The sequence below is a fragment of the Cotesia typhae genome, unplaced genomic scaffold, assembly GCF_013202065.1.
Source record: "Cotesia typhae breed Kobodo isofemale line unplaced genomic scaffold, CoteBio_Ctyphae contig_9, whole genome shotgun sequence".
NCBI lineage: Eukaryota > Metazoa > Arthropoda > Insecta > Hymenoptera > Braconidae > Cotesia > Cotesia typhae.
The window spans coordinates 1,745,215-1,765,169 of NW_027423770.1; the positions used below are offsets into that span (position 1 = coordinate 1,745,215).

The following is a 19,955-nucleotide window of genomic DNA, read 5'->3' on the forward strand; positions in this document are numbered from 1 at the left end:
AGTCTTGAATTTTTGAGCTTAAAAAATAATTTTTCGAACTATACAGTTTTTTGAGCGTTTTAAACTTCTACACATCGGACAATTCCAGAGATAGTCCGCAGCGTCAACCGTTTTCGGGATTTTTTTTATAACTTTTCATGAAATACTATTCGTTTATCTCAAATTATCTACTGAACGTGGACTGAGCGCCTTTTTTTTTGCAATAAAACTGGTTTTGCTTGGATTTCAATACTTTCAAATGTATCCTCGAGTATTAGCTGTAAATGTAAAATTTAATATATATTCTTAGGTTATTATGTATCTGGAAATGTAATTTCATATATCTCAAGATCAATTTTCAATATACATTTACAGATAATTTTACCGTAGGGTAAATTATTTCTATTGTTTTACCTCTTAAACTTTACTGCAGGCTATTCGTTAGAATGCGTTTTTTTTTCGAAAAACTTTCTAGATAAAAGAATTATCAATGTATTTAATCATTGTATTGTATTGTATGGTTTTCTGATAAAAAAATCGCTTTATTAAAAGCTAGATCGCAAACAATGAGTTTTTGTAAAGTATTCCTTCATTAGAAATGAGAAGTTGGAAAAAATAAGAAAAAAAAAGCATCATTCTTATACCTTCATCTATAACAGGGTGTGCCTAAATTCAATTTCCGTGTAGGACCTTTTATAATAGGAATTTTGAATTCTGCTCTCAACAGGGGCTGTGCTTAAGCGTTTTTGAGATATTTTAGGGTGAAACGATTAATTCGATTTTAGCAGAATTTATAACAGGAGCTTTAGTTGGGCACTTCCGGCCAAAGTTTCAAATTTCATCGGAAATGTTCAAGCCAAGCATATGTTAAAAAATTCTATGAAAATTGAAAAAATCATCTAACCCCAAAATGTTTCAGGACATGCCAAAACACAGCTCCTGTTAAAAGTAGAACTTAAAATTACAATTTTAAAAAGTTCTTTACGGAAGTTGAACTTTGGCACACCTTAATTTATATGTATAATAATGAATAGCTATGCGTTAGTCTTGCTAAAACTGAAAAACCACTGGTTCGATTTTAAAAATGTGTTTTTTGTTTTGTTCGCTTCAAGTCAAGCATGGTTTCGAAAGAATTGAATTTTTGGAAAAACCAAAAGTTCAGCTAAGGAAATCAACAGATTTAAAATTGTAACTTGTCTATTTGAGAAACGAGTTCTTTGAAAAAACTTGAAGAAATTTTAACCGCTGTTCATGGAACCAGTACTTATTCTTTACCATAGTAAACTAGAGTTTAAGGATTATAAATCACTGATCGAGAGTTGTAATTAAATATATTGCAGGTAATACAAAGTTTATGGGGTCAACTGTTCAGAAATATAGATTTTTAAACTCTAAAAAGAGAGAGGTATTAACAAAGAAGAGACGTATAAAAGGAAAGATTTCTTTGAACAATTGATTTCGATGAAAATGGTCTCCATGATCTTCAAGACGTACAATAGCTTCTCAGTCAAATAATATTCTACAACGTGTAAAAAAAAACATCACATTTAACTTCCAATAAAATTATTGTGTTTCAACAAAATGATTCTTAACATGTATATGAAATGATTTTAAAATATAGATGCATGATGTAAATTATTCGAGTTCAGAAAATTCAGGTGACTACTGTAAGTTTGTCACCCTTCATTTATTTCACTTCTTAAGTTAAGAAAAAATTACAACATAAAAGCTGTCAACAACTGATGACACTGAATACCTACGAATGTTTTTGAGTCTCGCTAAAATAGAGTGGCTTTTAAATTAATGTAAATATTGTGTCAGTAAACTCTAACGCAGTAGAAATTTATGCATAACACTGATAGTAAAGGTAGTTAACGAAAATATGGAAAACATTAGAAGAATCAACAGCATTAAAATTAATTAAAAAAAAAAAACTTATAAATTCAACGTATTTTACTTGTGATCGATAAGTATTTCAGAGAATTGTTAAAATAAACAGACCAGACTAACTGATAGACTATTTTAACATATTTCAGAAACAGTAAAACTCGTAATTCAATGGGGAAAACAACGAGTATTGAGTCAAGTCAGTGTCAAAGCAAGCTGTAATTTTTGTTATAACACCATAGTAGCCCGTAAATCTAGATTAATTCAAAGAATGATTTTGTATAATAGATATAATTAGTTACTTACTCATAAAAATAACGACCCACATGACGATAGAAAGAGGCAAGAACGTAAAGAGAATGTCAGAAAAGAACAGTTTTCACATGTTTTATAAATCCAGGAGAAAGGCAACATCTGAAACTGCATAGTGGGATTGTTCCGGATTTTCCTTCACGCTCCCACCTTGCAATAATCGAGTTATAGATAGTCGAACACTCAAATAGTATAGTGAAGTTATGATGATAATGATAATGATCTGTTTTTTAATAATTTAAAGGAATTTAAATAAATATATTTTTTTTATATTAATTATAAATATTATTATAATTTTAATTATAATAATATTTATTTGTCTTATATAATTATATAATATATAAAATTTATATAAAATATTATTAAATAATAAATTCATTAATATATATAATATATATATAATTTAATTAATGAAATTAAAGAGCCTTTGGCGCGTAACCGAACGATCCGGATTCGATTCCCGGTCTGGGCTGTCCGAATTACTTTTTCAGTTACCGAAAATTCCTACTAAGTAAAGGTCGTCCCCTTCCCCCCTTATCCTTTATTTCCCTAAATCTCAAATTTGTCTTTAATGACAAATTTAGCTATTATATATGGCTATATTTAATTATATATATAAAATTATAATAAATATAATATAAATATATAATATAGAACATAATAATATTAATACGGGCTTTGGGGACTTCAAGATGGCGGACGAGATTTATGTATACATAGATTCTAATTAATGTTCTGATATGTATATTCCTAATTAAATTCTAATTATTAAAATATTTATTTAGATATTGCAACTTTTATATATATATCTCTGATTATGGGAACCTTTCACTATATATTTCTGGTTCTGAGGACCTTCTACTATATATTTCTAATTTTGAGGACATTTCGAAAAAAATTATTCAAATCTAATGAATTAAAGTCTCTATAGAAATGACTTTGTTTTTATTTAGGTTATCCTTAGACATTCATAATAACTGATTGCAAAACTTTGTACTATTAAAGTAATATCTCTACGCAATGAAAAAAATATTTGAATCCGAATTATGTAGAGAGTGCATTTATTGCAATACGTATGATGTATGAAATTGTTAAATTCGGAAATTTCAATCCGTATAATTTATGATTAAAGCTTCAGATAAAAATCGTTTCGATTTTATGCTCATATTTATTCAGGAATAAGGGCGTATAAGAGACATAAATATATAATTTGAAAGACCTTACGTATACATGCCTTAGATTGAGATCCTATACAGTCAAATAGATATGATTTTTAAAAAAAGATTCACTAATTGATTAATGAAGGATTATTAAATAACTTTTAACTTAAAAGTTTTAAGTTGAAATGATTAGTTCTGAGCATAAAGCTCGAAATTTTCTCATATTCTTGGTCGAAAGTTAGTAGAATAATGAGCAATATATATCTAATTTTAAAGACCTCCGCTGATATATAATTAAGTTCGAGGACCAATGCATTCATATATATCTAGGTTCTGGGACAAGTTTTTCTCGATATGAGGTCTGAGTGTAAAAAGATGCATACTTGGGCTCGACAGATAATTCTCACATTGATACAATTATCAGGTAGATCACGTAATCGGGATATTCGTTGAAAAATGTGTTTTTTCACTCAATCTAGGTAAACATATAATCAAATCCGTAAACGTAAACTCTTGTAAAATTTTACCAATCGAATTATAAATAGTGTACTCAGGAAATTATCTAGTAATGTTTAGAAGTGGATGATTGAATGACTTTCAATTTGAAATGATTAGTTCTAAGCTTGAGAATTTGAAATTTCCACGTTTTTTCAGTCGGTAATTATTAGTTAGTTGAGCGATATATATCTGATGTCAGAGACCTCCGCTGATAAATAGTTGAGTTCGAGGACCAATACATTTATATATATCTAGGTTCGGGGACGATTCGTTAATCTATATATATTCACTATCAGGGACCTGATTCCAGATGGTAATGTCAACGTGCACGAAATTGGCAACGCTATTTCTGAGAAATTCCCATTTGAATAACTAATACAAAATGAACAATACATTTGTACGAAATTGTTTTAAGTTTTTTGACCAGTTTTATATTTTTCATAAGTTTTTTCGAGTTTACTAGATATAAGGTCTGAGTGTAAAAAGATGCATACTTGGGCTTGACAGATAATTCTCACTTTGATACAATTATCAGGTAGATCACGTAATCGGGATATTCGTTGAAAAATGTGTTTTTCACTCAATCTAGGTAAACATATAATCAAATCCGTAAACGTAAACTCTTGTAAAATTTTACCAATCGAATTATAAATAGTGTACTCAGGAAATTATCTAGTATTGTTTAGAAGTGGATGATTGAATGACTTTTAATTTGAAATGATTAGTTCTAAGCTTGAGAATTTGAAATTGGCACGTTTTCTCAGTGGGTAATTATTAGTCTCTTGCGCGATATATATCTGATTTCAGAGACCTCCGCTGATAAATAGTTGAGTTCGAGGACCAATAAATTTATATATATCTGGTTTCGGGGACGATTCGTAAATTGATGTATATTCCCTATCACAAAAGTGCACAAAATTAGTAACTTTTTTTCTGAGAAATTGCCATTTAAGTAATTTATACAAAATAAACAATAGATATATACGAAATTGTTTTAGTTCTTTTTAACGGTTTTATAGTTTTTGTTTTTTTTAAATTTTCGAGATATAAGGATAAAGGGTTAAAAAATGCTTACTTGGGGCTCAACAGATATTTCTTACATTGATACAATTATCAGATAAATTGTGTAATTAGGATATTTGTTAAAAAATGAGTGTGTTGACCAATCTAGGTAAGCATATATTAAATCTGTAAACGTAAACTCTTGTAAAATTTTACCACTCGAATCGTAGATAGACTACTTAGAAAATTATTTAGTATTGTTTAGAAGTGGATGATTGAATGACTTTTAATTTGAAATGATTAGTTCTAAGGTTGAGAATTTGAAATTTCCACGTTTTTTCAGTCGGTAATTATTAGTTGAGCGATATATATCTAATTTCAGAGACCGCCACTGATATATAATTGAGTTCGAGGACCAGTACTTTCATATATATATCTGGGTTCGGGGGCGAGTCGACATATATTCACTATTAAGGCCCTGATTTTAGATGGTAAAGTCCATGCGCATAAAATTGGCAATGGTTTTTCTGAGAAATTTCTTATTATATAATTAAAACAATTATTTTCTATTCGATAAAGAGAGTGTCTGGTTTCCCTGCAAATTTTTTAATTTTGTTTGTTCGATTAAATTTTGTAGGATTTGTAGTTTTAAAATATATGGGCTATTCCATGCCAAATCGACCACTTTTGACCCCGACCCTTTTCGATTTGGCCGAAAGTTTTCCATCCTTTTCTACCCTATAAAAAACGTTTCTCAGAATTTTTTTGAATTTTTTTACCTAACTCGAAAAAAGTTATGAATTTTTCAAAAAAATGGCTTTTTTATTTTCAAATAGCCATAACTTTTTCAAAACTAAACATTTAGGTACCTTTTTTTTTTTTTAATTTTTGTTTTTAGATGTACTTTCCGATAAAAAATATTAAATAATTTTTGTAAGTCAATACATATGGAATTTTTTAGTTTTTTGACAAAAATCAATGATTTTTCGAAGTTCGACATTTTTTTTTTTAAATTTTTTTTTCTAAAATAAACTTTAATCAATTCCACAGTTATCCCTGTAGAACCCAGATTGGGCCGATTTCTCTTTCTATTTTTTTTATTCAATTGAAAAAATATTGTTAAATTTTCAAAAATGGAAAAAAAATTTTTTTTCATAAATTTTATTTATATAATGAGATAAATACAATTCAACGATTTCACGGCATTATATTTACAATTTAGAGGCTTCATCGATGACTGTATTTAGTAAGATTCAAATTTTAATATATCAATTAGATCGATAAACTAGGGATAACAATTATCGACTTACCTATAGCCAGTAAACTAGATGCTATAAGCTAGTATGTTTTGATTAAAAGTGCGGCTTTTTCATTTTGAGATCTAAAACATAACCTATAAATCTTTTGTGCAATCTAGTGTTTTATAAAAGATTGTCATTACATTTGTTGTATAAATAAATAATTTCTCTAGTTTATAAGCGCTTTTTTAATTTGTCTTTATGGCGTCAAAAAAGGTATTTGATCGGTGTTGTAATCCTTTTGAGTTGGAATCTCATTTTAAAAAAATTGGTTTACGTCCGGCGACTGATATTATGAAAGTAACGTTAGGATTAGATGATAATTATTTATTATGCAGTTCATGTCGAAAAAAGCTTCAGAGTTAGTGAAACAACAAACAAATGCTCGTAATGATCCTAGTGCTGATGTAAGTGACCGTGAAGACAACTATAGTGACAATAATGACAATAATGATCAGGCTGATAATGATAGTAATACAACTGCCATGGATCTCCCATTATCCTTATCATTCCGTAAGTTTTTTTAATTATTTATACGTTACTTGAATACATTTCTAGTAGCTATATGTTTCACTATTATTTTTAAGGTTCCATGTCATTTGATAGCGAACCCAAAGCATCACAATCAAGCTCAGGATCCCAAGTTAGCGCTGCAACTCAATTACCCGTAATAAACCATGCATTAGAATTGTTAAATCAATCACCGATTCCATCGAAGAAATTGAATGATAATCAATTTTTGAACAATAAAATAAATCGGGTATCCGACAGCTTGAAAAAGTTTTGCTTTCTTCTTCAGATGAAGAATCGATTGATGACGATGGTGAAAATTTTCGCTCTCTAATTAAAATGTTGTATGATAAATTCAACGATAAAGAAACTGATAAGTTTTTGAAAATACAAATTTTAACATTATTACCTGTAAAATGGAGTGAGAGACGTATTTGTGAAACTATGAATACATCAAGACATTTGTCAAGAGTAGCAAAAATTTGGTTGAAGAAACGGGTTTACTTTCTACACCTGAATCGAAATTAGGTATGGGTAGCGTAAAATCGATGTTTTAAATACACTTGAAAACTAAATTACTCAACATTTTTGTATAGGGAGGACAATTACTGATCAGGTAAAATTAAAAGTTGAAAATTTTTACAACGATGATGAATATAGTGCTCAAATGCCCGGTATGAAAGACTTTGTATCAATTCGAAGTGATGATGGTAATCGGATACACGTCCAAAAAGACTTATCCTGTCTAACTTAAAAGAATTATACCAATGTTTCTGTGAAATAAATCCTACTGAGAGAATTGGATTTTCAAAATTCGTTTCTTTGCGACCAAAACATTGTGTGTTAGCAGGGGCAAGTGGAACACACACCATCTGCGTGTGTACGATTCATCAAAACGTGAAGTTAATGATGCTTGGTAATTATTAAATTAATTAATAATTATAAATGCGTGAATTTTAAGTTTACTAAATTACTGTTATTTTAGGTGCAAATATTTATTCTTTGACAAGGACACAGAAAAGCCCATTAAACACTACAGCGATTACTTGAGCATGATTATATGTGAAAATCCATCTTTTCAGTGTTATTTAGGTGGATTTAAAAACTGTCCTGGGGTCGATGAGTTGAGTAAAATTTTACTAAAATGTTTTGAGGACCGGGAAATCGAGAATATTACATATAAATATTGGATATCAAAACCGAGAAGTAGTTTAGAAACTATTATTAAGCCTACAGAAGAATTTGTGGAAAAATTTTGTAGTGAGTTAGAAATTCTTCTACCTCATTCGTTCATTGCTAAGGAGCAAGCCCAATTCTTGAAGACATTGAAAGAAACATTGAAACCAAACGAATACGTTATTATTTGTGATTTTGCAGAAAATTATGCCTTCGTAGTACAAAATGCGGCAGCTGGTTTTCACTGGAATAATAATCAGGCAACAGTTTTTCCAGTCGTTATTTATTATACAGTAAATAACAAACTTGAACACAAAAGTTTAGTAATTATCTCAGATTCTAACAAACATGATGCCGTTGCTGTTCATGTTTTCATCGAAATAATAACTGATTACGTGAAAAGTCTTCCTGAACTTTGTAACAAGATTTATTATTTTTCTGATGGAGCTCCTCAACAATTTAAAAACTTTAAAAACTTTGTAAATTTATATTACCACGAAGATGATTTTGATATTCCTGCTGAATGGCATTTTTTTGCGACTGCCCATGGGAAAGGTCCGTGTGATGGAATCCGTGGTATTCTCAAACGACTTGCAGCGAGAGCAAGTCTCCAACTCGCGGTAGACAAACAAATAACGACACCAGAAGAACTTTTTGAATGGGCTTCTGCACCGGATAACTTGCCGAATATTATAGTGAAGTTTTCCCCAGAAGAAGATTATGACACAGCAGTAAATGATTTAAATGATCGATTTTTGAAAACGAAACCGATTACAGGAACTCAACAACTACATTGTATAATTCCGGACAAAAATGGTTGTTTACTAGTTAAAAACTTTTCGAATTCGAATGAACACAGAATTTGTAAAATATTTAAACGACACAGAGAAAAGTAATTAATTTTAGCTGCATCAATTATTGATCTTACTAATTACAGTCATCGATGAAGCCTCTAAATTGTGAATGTAATGCCGTAAAATCGTTGAATTGTATTTATCTCATTATATAAATAAAATTTATGAAAAAAAATTTTTTTTCCATTTTTGAAAATTTAACAATATTTTTTCAATTGAATAAAAAAAATAGAAAGAGAAATCGGCCCAATCTGGGTTCTACAGGGATAACTGTGGAATTGATTAAAGTTTATTTTAGAAAAAAAAAAAAAAAAAAATGTCGAACTTCGAAAAATCATTGATTTTTGTCAAAAAACTGAAAAATTCCATATGTATTGACTTACAAAAATTTTTTAATATTTTTTATCGGAAAGTACATCTAAAAACAAAAATTTAAAAAAAAAAAAGGTACCTAAATGTTTAGTTTTGAAAAAGTTATGGCTATTTGAAAATAAAAAAGCCATTTTTTTGAAAAATTCATAACTTTTTTGGAGTTAGGTAAAAAAATTCAAAAAAATTCTGAGAACCGTTTTTTATAGGGTAGAAAAGGATGGAAAACTTTCGGCCAAATCGAAAAGGGTCGGGGTCAAAAGTGGTCGATTTGGCATGGAATACCCCATATTTCTATCGTTCTTCATTCACGACTAGAACTGTTACTGTTTTTTAAATCTAAATTTTTAAATATCAAAATTTTTTCTATGAGAACATGAAAATTTTACAAAAATTGTAATAATTAAACGTCGTCAAATTAAAGATAGATTTTTTTAAGAGTTTTTCTTAATGAAAAAATAAACCAATCTTCAAGCAAACAAATCACTTAATCTTATCGATATTCTTAAAAAATTCAAGAGAATTAAAGACAAAATTCTAGAGAATTCAAACCATCTCATGGGCTGATTATTTTTTAAATATTTTTAGTAATTACTCTGGAATTGCCTTATTTGATTAACGTAGTAGATTTTCCCATAAATAAATATTTTCATATACTCAGAAACCATACTGATTGTTATTAAGTATGTTCTAGATGTTATTTTCTCTTGTTGTCTTAATTTTTATAAGAATCTGAACGTCTAGTTTTGTGAAATAAAAGATAGTCTTTGATTTTCTATAAGGTTCAATGGTAAAGGCAAAAATATGTAATATTAATATTTTTAACTTCCCGCTAAGAAAATTAAAAATTTTCAAAAATCAGAAAGTTATTGTTTTTACCCCGTTTTTCGAAAATCGAGTTTCCATCAGATCTCGATGTTTTGAGGTCCTAGGAAGCTTCCCTGACTATTTCTGCGATGGTGTCTGTATGTCTGTGTGTGTGTGTGTGTGTGTGTGTGTGTGTGTGTGTGTGTGTGTGTGTGTGTGTGTGTGTGTGTGTGTGTGTGTGTGTGTGTGTGTGTGTTTAAACCTCTCATAACTTTTGAACGGCTAGACCGATTCGAACGAAGTAGGCGGCAATCGAGAGAGTTTTCTTGCCCTTAAAGATGTCATACCATTTGAGATAATTTGGACCAGTAGATTTTGAGAAATCTCAAAAATAAAAAATTTGAAAAACTTTTTTTTTCGAATAACTTTTTAACAGCTCCACCGATCAATTTTAAAAACTAATCAGCTCTTAAGCTTAAAAAACTGCATCGATCGCCGTCTTCATGATCAAAATCGGTTTATTCGTTCGTGAGATATCGTGAATGAAAAATTTGAGAAAAAGTGTTTTTCTCACATAACTCCCACATTTCTTCCTGGATTGTTTTTGACTTTGAAGATAATCTTCAGAACTTCAAAAACCACGTCGATCGCTGCCAGCCCGGTCAAAATCAGTTGATTCGTCCGTGAGTTATCGTTGTCGAAAAAAACAAAAAAAAAATGTTTTTTCGGAATTTCATCGAAATTTCTACTTTGATCAATGAAAACTTATTGCTTTGATCAATGAAAACTTATTGCTTTGATCATCGAAAACTTATTGCTTTGATCAACGAAAATTTATTGCTAGGCCTGAAAAATTGCGTCGATTGCCACCAACCGCGTAAAAATCGGTTTATTGATTCAAAAGTTATTGCGGTTTGAAAATTTAAGAAATAGTGTTTTATTAAACTTCCATCAGATTTTTGAGCTCGGAGAGCTCAAAATGACACGAAAATCATATTTTTGAGCTCGAAGAGCTCAAAAACGTAGTGAGTTCAATTTTGAACGCTTAAGTATCAAATTAGCGGGAAGTTGCAGGAATGGCCTTTAGGGTCAACCGTTTTTCTAATTTCTTTTTCAGGACTTGCCAGGCTTCCAACAATTTTACTGCTCTATTATGATATTATAAAGTAGTACTACCTTGAAATGTTTTCAGGAATAACTCTCGAATTGCTCGCGATAGAAAAAAACTTTTGAGACACTAATAGTTCCAAAGACGTCTTTTTATCATAAAAAAATTAGAAAAACGGTTGACCCTGAAGGCCATCCCTATAACTTCCCGCTAATTCCATACTTAGGCACTTAAAATTTCACTTATGATTTTTTTGAGCTCTTCGAGCTCGAAACTGTAATTTATGTGTTATTTTGAGCTCTTCGAGCTCAAATAAATAGTTTTCCTATGCTTTTGAGCTCTTCGGGCTCAAAAGTCTGATAAAAGTTTCGTAGAACAATATTTTTTGAATTTTCAAACTGCAATAACTTTTGAGTGAATCAACCGATTTTCACATGGTTGAAGGAATTCGACGCAGTTTTCTCAGCCCCATGATAAATCTCCAAGTTTGAATTGATAAAACTAGGAAATTCGGTGTAATTCGGAAAAAACACTTTTTCGGTGTTCTTTCATTCACGATATCTCTTAAACGAATTGACCGATTTTGACTGACTTGACGGCAATCAACGTAATTTTTTGATATTAATTGCTAATTTTTTTTTTAAATTGATCGGTGAAACCGTTTAAAAGTTATTCCAAAAAATGTCGTAGTTATGTTAAAAAAAACACTTGTTTCCAAACATTTCGTCGACGATATCTCTCGAACCAATCAACCGATTTTTACGTTCTTGGTGGCGATCGACGCGGTTTTCTAAGCTCTGGAAATTTTTTTATTTCATCAAAAACGATCCGAATAGAAATGTCGAAGTTATGTGAAAAAAACACTTTTTTCGGTTTTCTTTCGTTCACGATATCTCTCGAACGAATGAACCGATTTTGACCCGATTAGTGGCAATTAACGCAGCTTTTCAAGCTGTGAAGCTGATTAGTTTTTGGAGTTGATCGATATAGTCGTTTTAAAGATATTTCAACAAAACTACTTTTGAAAAAAAAGTTTTGACAGTTTTTTTGAGATTTCTCAAAATCTACCGGTTCGAATCAGTCCGAATTATATTCAAAATCTAAGTTTGGCTAAGCCCTTTCGAATGGCATCAACGGCGATGCAATCGGTTCAACCGTTCAAAAGTTATAAGCGATTGACATACTTAAACAAACACACATACATATAGACATAGTGACAACCTCGCGGGGATAGTCAGGGAAGATTCCTGTGACCTTTAAACGTCGAGATCTGATGAAAACTCAATTTTTGCAAAACGGGGTGAGAACAATAACTTCCCGAATTTTGAAAATGTTCAATTTTCTTAGCGGGAAGTTAAAAATCTTGTGCGTACTCAAATTAAAGGTCTCAAGGAGAGTACCATCAGGATAAGTTTATACCTTAAAAAATGTCAATAATTGAGAAATGACGTATTTTATCCACTAATGATATTTTTAACGATATAAGCTCATCCTGGTGTTACACTTATCGAGATCTTTCATTTGAATACCCACACGAATTTTTTATATATTTGACAAATATGAAAAATATCATATGTATAAAATGTTATATAAAATAAAATTTTATATTAAAAAGGAATTTCAACTTTCTTTGTTATGAAAAAAATTTTTAATTTAAATTTTTTACTTTTCTCGCAGAAATTCAGTGTTCATAAAATTATAATATAAATAAATGAAAGTTTTTTTTTTTCGTAGAGTATATTGTATAGCATTAATAAAATTCCATATAAATAAGCTGCCTATACCCTTTAGTTTAGATCGATAAACTTAAAATATTTAAAATCTTTATATTTTATGAAATCGTAGGAAAAAATTTGATATTTTTATAATAGATAACTATATTTGACTAATTTTGTAAATATAAAATACAAACTATTTTTATAAAAGATCATTTGCTGATAAAACGTTTCAACAAATTAATTAAATTTCTAAACTACAAAAAACCGTTCTGATGGCAGTATACATATTCAGTAGATCTGGTGCTCCGTTAACGGAGATTTGAACGGAACTTAACACCAGATTCTACCGAATCTGTGGATGAAAAGAACATTGTGAAAGTTTCCGCAGTGGTGATAATTTTTTTTATGATCAGAACGCTAGTTCTGAATCGTGCTGATTCTACCTGCAACTTTTTCTTGTGATGATGAATATATTTAAACGATCAATCAATAAATACGGCTACCCAAAAATTGTATTAGTGATTTGATGAGCAATCAAATTGACAGTAAGTATCTATCAAATTTTTTATTTTTCCACTAAAAAATGAAATTCTACAGTCAATTCATAAATTAATATCAAGATCTTGATTTTTAAGAGGAAATTTCAATAGATATTGTATCATTAGAACTCATAAATTTTAGAAATACGGTATTTTCATGTTTTCTCGCAATGAATAAGAGCATTTTTGATTTTTTTTTTTTTTTTTTTTTTTTTTTTTTTTTTTTTCAGGAATTGTCTGGGTTTGAATCCCATTACGAGCTATCTTATAATTTTTTCCCGCATATTCTATAAACTCACATTAAGATGATCCTCTCCACAATCCTTTCTCAATCCTTTCCTACCAATTATCCTGTTACGTGAATGTGGAACGCTTCACGTAATAATTGCCGTAACTCTTATTCTATCCCGCTTCATTAAAGACAAATTTGGGAACTGGGGTAAATAACAGATAAAGGGAGAGAGGGGGCTTACTCAACAAGAATTTTTGGTAACCGAAAAAATAATTCGAACAGCCCAGACCGGGACTCGAACCCGGATCGTTTGGTCACGCGCCAAAGGCTCTACCAGAACCGATTTTCACGCGGTTGGTGGCATTCAATACAGTTTTTTAAGCTTCATGAAGAATCTTCAAGTTTAAATTGATATAACGGAAAATTTTGGAGTAATTCCGAAAAAACAGTTTTTTTTTTTTTAAAAGCCGTTTAAAAGTTATTCCAAAAAACCCACATTTGAAAATTTTTTTTTTTGTAGTTTTTTTGAGATTTCTCCAAATCTAACGGTTCGAATCAGTCTAATTCGTATTCAAAATCTAAGTTTGGTCAAGCCCCTTCGAATAGCACCAACCGCGATGAAATCGGTCAAGCTATTCAAAAGTTATGGGAGGTTTACATACGGCCACACACACACACACACACACACACACACACACACACACACACACACACACACACACACACACACGGCGAGACGTCCAACTGGGAATAATTAAAACGGCTTCCTGTCCCTGTTTAAAAACATTGATTGAAGAGAATTAAAAACGATGAAATTCGAATTCTTTTCAATAATTTCAATTCTTTTGTTTATATATATAGATATACAGTTCGCATGGAGTGGTCGCTTCTCTATTCTTTTCAATCAGTATTTTTAACCAGGGGTGACTTCAAAACGTGAAAATCTGATGAAAACTTGCATTCTTAAAATTAAAACGAAATCAATAACTTCCTACTTCAGAAAATTATTAACTTTCAAAGCGGGAAGTTAAAAATACTCATACGTCAGATATGTTATTATTTTTGCAGATTATTTTTTTATCTTTCAAAATCTGCAAAAATCGATTAAAAATTTAAGGTGAATCAAATAATACAATATTTGCAGTTTCTAGAATAGAAAATCTAATAAAGCGAAACTGTTATTGTTTACAAATAGGACTTCATTCAATAATACGTTGCTTCTTAAGAAAATTTCGATAATAATTAATGAAGTTCAATAAAATTGTATAAAATTAAGATAATAGCCTTAAATAAAATCTATAGAATCATTTGAAATTAATTCTCAAATTCGTTAATTCTTAAATTCTAAATATTATAAATTCCTATAATAGTCTACACAATTTCAAATGTTTGATTTTAAACGTGTTGCTTATTAATGTTTTAATTATTTTCTTATTAGATTTCCTAAATATGCACGAAATATTGTGAGAATTATCTGTTGTACAAAAAGTAACTCTAATGAAGTTTTAAAAATATTTTTTAACTGCGCAGTTAAAAGCGCTATGAGAAGCGCTTCTCATAAAATTATACAAAATTATTACCTATTCAATTCAGTATAAAAACAATAATCAGTAATATCAGATATATAAATTTATAATTAATAGAATTTAACAGTGGGTTCTAGAATTTAACAAGATCGTATAAATTTTATAAGACTTTAAATTTTTGTAAAATTATAATTATAATTTCAGAAAAAATATTTTTTTCATTAGTCAATATTCATGAAGATCACAGAAAATAAAAATAAAATTATTTATTTCACTAGTTTTTTATTAAATAAATCTCAGATGTAAATTTTGATGTCAACACAGTAAATTTTGATGTCGTCACATGTTACCGACTGTACATAACTACCATTCCTAACTACATTATCATCGTTTTATTATTTTCGATTTCAAACTGATGTTTACTTATGAAAAGGACGTTATCGATAAAAATGTAAATAGAGCTTTAGAAAATCAGCTTTTATTTCTCATGTAAACTTGCATGAAATCATTTCCGGATAAAACAAGCCACGTTCCTTGGCATTAATTGTTGAAACTGGAAGTTTAATCAGAGAAAGATTGAGAAGTATTTGCTGCATTGTACGTATGCTGAGATATGTATAAATTAATCCAAGATTCCGAACTTAAGTTTCGTATTTGTACGAAGGAAAATTGGCGTAAAAGCAGCAAAAAACCAAACTATGGACGATGTACTGGCGAACAACAATTTTCTGGATACTTAGAGTGCTCAAGTGGTAATTGGTTTTTTTTATATATGCTGATCTCAAGAATATTGTCAGTAATAATTATAAGCCACGACTTATTTTAAGGAATTATTTTCAATAATTTACTTTCCTACTTTTTTTTTAATTCCTAACTGTGAAAATTTCCGCTTATTGTTTTTGTAATAAAATATTTACAAAAAAATCCTCAATATGATTTTAAATCTATCAATGTAATTGTATTTCTATGTATGTATCGATTCAATGTTACTTCTGAGTAAGTGATCGTTTATATAACCTATAATTAGTAGAATAATGTTGTCAATTTTAGATTCATCAAGTTCTTAGGATCTTTTCGTTTAAAATCGTATTTTCTACTTAATTAAAAAAATAAAAGTCATAAATTCTTCAAATTTGTTATTTTTCTATATTAATTAACCTAAATACGACGCTATAAATTTTTGTATAAAAAAAAATTCTTAAAATTTTGTTAACCGGTTATTAAAATTTAACTAACATTAGAAAGAACTCTGAAAGTTTTCATAGAAATGTTTTTCCTGAATTGAGATTCAATTTGATACAATATCAATTCATTTTCCCTATGTTTGATCATATTTTATTTCAATCCGAAATCAACACATATTTTTTGAAATTCTGATGTGTATGGTCATGGCCTAATAAAATCTTGTTTTCCATAAAATTTTAGACGACTCTAAACTGCTTGAAGAAATCCAAGAGAATTTATCCGTTAATCGACCACGAGTCTATTTGAAACGGTTATCTTCTGATTGTCAGGCTCCGCATTCTAAGAAAAAATTAAAATTTACAGAAGAAAAAATTTCGCATGTAATTAAAATTTTACCTACTCCTGATTCCTCTGGCGTGTGCGGAAAGAAGCCAGCCATAAAAAAACAAAATCTGATTCCAAGTACACCGAAGACAACAGCTGTTAACATGAGTGACCGGTGTAGTGCAGATGAAGATTTGCCTCTAACTAAACCAAGTCATGGTTTGAAAACAAATATATTTGATCTAAATATTATTAATGATAAATGCTCAGTAGACGACTCTAAATCAAGTGTTAATAACCTTGACACTGCTGAATTGAGTAACAATATGAAATGTGAATCATACCTTCCTATTTCTAATAGTTCTCTCTTACTTACTGCGGAAAACATTGAAAATATTCCGGTAATTTTCAGCAGCACTTTTATAAACGATGTTGATCTAACAGGTAATTCTAAGTTCCATAAATTATAATTGAGTACTTCAAATCTAATTGATTGCTTATATACTAGTCGAGAATTAAAAATCACATGCTTGCATAAGATTGAAAATTCTGAAGCATAAATTTAATTTTCATAAGTACACGGAATGGATAAAATGATTAAAATTCAAATTTTGTACACCTGAGATTGATGATATAAATCTGTTGTTTTTAAAAAAAAAGTAGATATTAAAGTACATTGTTCTATTGTTCTATTTACTATTTCTCATTTCATAGAATTATCATTTGAAACTTGAGTATAAAAAAAAATAATTACATTTGATGATAATTGGTTTTAGAAACAACAATTGAAAAACGTATATTTCATTGCATTACTTGAAATAAAAATTTCGACACTTTTTTAATTGTTAATTTTCACGTCAATAATCGATAATTAACCTTGTCAATAGAATTTATCTTATAGGTTGGTGATTTTCGTTATGTGATAATATTAATTAAATAAAAGAACGGTTAAAAATAAATTTTATGTTTTAAATTCTCTAGGAGCGAGATGATTCCACGATGACAAAAAATGCTAGAGAAGCCATTGTAATTAAGAAAAGTGGACGAAATTTCTTGAAGAAACAAAAAAATCTTACCAAAAATGGTTAGTTGCTTAGCAAATTAGCTCTATTATTCTAGATTTTTATAAAGTACCATTTTCATGTTCTATTTTGTAAATTAAGGACAGTTTATCGAAACTAATTTAACTACTAATGTTTACAGACTCGAGTATGGATAATGAATCGGTATCAAGTGATTTAGGATGTGATATGCTACAAAATAATCATAAATTAGAAATATCTGACGTGAGCTCGGGAAATCTACTCGACGTTGACACTACATCAGACGAAAATAGACAAAAATTATCAAATGAAGAGAAGCAGCCAGATAATAGTAGGTTAATTATTAAATTATTTTATTTTAGACTTTGAAAAATTATTATCTAAGCTAATTACCTAATATTTACTTCGAAAATGAATGAAAGTAATACTAAAGAATTTTAAAAAATAATACAGTACCTTTTAGTTACAGATTTTGATCCAGAATATGTACCTGACCTAGCGGATGAATCTTCGATTGAGGAAAATACCGCTTCTGTAGTGACTGAAGATTATGCTGTTAAGAAAACTACATGTGTACAAAATAGAACAATAGTTATTGAAGAAAATGCTATCGCAAAAGCTTATGATGTAGATTTACCTGCTCCAATTCCATCCACCTCATCTGAAAGACCAAAAATTTTTGTAAATGACTCTAAATCAGGTCCTAAACAGCATGCTTGTCTTTACTGTGGTAAGTTGTACCTTAAAATAGCTCGACACTTAACGAGTGTTCATAAAGATGAAGAAGATGTTAAAAAAATTAATGCTCTAAAGACTAAAGATCCGATAAGGCTTGAAAAAATCCGGAAAATTAGATGTGAAGGAGACGCAAAGCATAATTTGACCATTAAACCTGGAGCAAAGGAGCATGAATTAATTGTATTACGGCGTCCAAGGAATCATGTTCGAACTATAGAGAAAACTCCTTCTGATTTTGCATTTTGTCCTAGCTGTAAAGTTACAACAAGTAAAAAGTTTCTCTCTGCCCATTTTGCATCTTGTTCTGGTCAGACAGGGAAGCACCGTAGAATTATTAAAAAAATGTCAAAGATTTACGAGAATGACTTCCACCCTGATACATGCAAAAAATTGCGACGACTGATAGCCCACATGCATGTGGATGAAGCATCAAAAACCTTAAAATATGATTATTTGCTTATACACTACGGAAATATGCTGTGTGACAAGTATAAAAATCCACAAACAGATGAGCTCATTCGAAATAGACTACGTTTGTTGGCAAGACTTTTGAATACTGTGAAAGCGGTAGAAGCAGAAATTATAAAAAAAAAGAAATCGAATCGTCAAATTTATTCAAAGACTCCCGTTACTGACATGATGTCGTTGTTTGATCCAGAAAACGTCAAAATATGCATTAAAGCAGTAAATATTCTAGCTGGTATAGACGAAAAAACATATGATTCAAAAGCTCCTTCAGTTGCAAGTTCATGTGGTCAATTTTTAAAACATTTGGGTGATTTTCTTATGAGTGAAGACATTATGGAAAAAAAAAAAGAGTCCAATGAGAATATCAAAGTCTTTTTACTTGTTATAAATCAGAAATGGCTAAATGTTATTAATAAAAATGTTGGAGAAGCTCAATCCAAACAGAGAAGAAAGAAAAAAAAAGAAAAAAAGTTACCAAACACCGAAGATATTTACAAGCTAACAGAATATTTAACTAAACTTCAGGAACAAGCTTACGATGAACTTTCTGTAATGTATTCAAACTCTAGTTACAACCTACTTGCAAAAACGACTTTATTACGCGTTCAAATTTTTAATAGAAGACGACCTGGTGAGACAGAGAGAATTCTGATTGAAGATTTTAATGACTATGATAGATTGAACGAAAAAAATCACCCAGACATAATGAAAACTTTGTCAGCAGAAGCGAGAAAATTATGTGATAAATATGTTCGATTTTCTATCAGAGGAAAACAAAATTTGCGAGATGCCACGGTCATATTGGATGAAGGAATGTTGAACGCGATCAATTTATTGATTGAAAACCGTAAAAACGCTAAAATTCATGACAAAAATCCTTTCATCTTTGCTGTTCCTGGAAGTATTACCGAGGATCATAAGTATTTGAGGTCTTGTGAACTGATGAGAAAGTTTTCGAAGGACTGTGGTGCCAAAATTCCAAAAAGTTTACGTGCAACTGAATTGCGAAAACATATGGCTACGTATTTTGTTAACCACAATATTAACAATATTGATCGAAAAAAGTTGGCAAATCATTTAGGCCATACGATGGGAGTTCACGAAAATTATTATCATTTGGTTAACATCGCTGAAGAAATTTGTGAGCTGCCAATTGTTCTTAGTCGTGCCTACGGTATTGATAACGCTACCAATACTGTTGATAACAGTCCAGCTCAAGATG

General features: G+C 29.8%; 2 protein-coding genes and 1 long non-coding RNA gene across 3 annotated transcripts in view; 2 read left to right on the forward strand and 1 right to left on the reverse strand.

The window, feature by feature from the left end:
* LOC141533474 (uncharacterized) overlaps positions 1 to 2,278 on the reverse strand; it is a 94,362-nt gene extending 92,084 nt beyond the window's left edge. The window contains exon 1 of the mRNA XM_074252378.1: positions 2,173 to 2,278. Within this exon, the coding sequence (XP_074108479.1) occupies positions 2,173 to 2,194 (22 nt within the window). The 5' untranslated portion in view covers positions 2,195 to 2,278. The remainder of the gene's footprint in view (positions 1 to 2,172) is intronic.
* The window catches only part of LOC141533484 (uncharacterized), a 60,745-nt gene that overhangs the window by 23,089 nt on the left and 17,701 nt on the right, over positions 1 to 19,955 (forward strand). The window lies entirely within an intron of this gene.
* Positions 16,765 to 17,795, forward strand: LOC141533432 (uncharacterized). Its single transcript, XR_012480272.1, has 3 exons — positions 16,765 to 16,928; positions 17,466 to 17,568; positions 17,688 to 17,795. It is a non-coding gene; the product is annotated as an uncharacterized LOC141533432 (long non-coding RNA).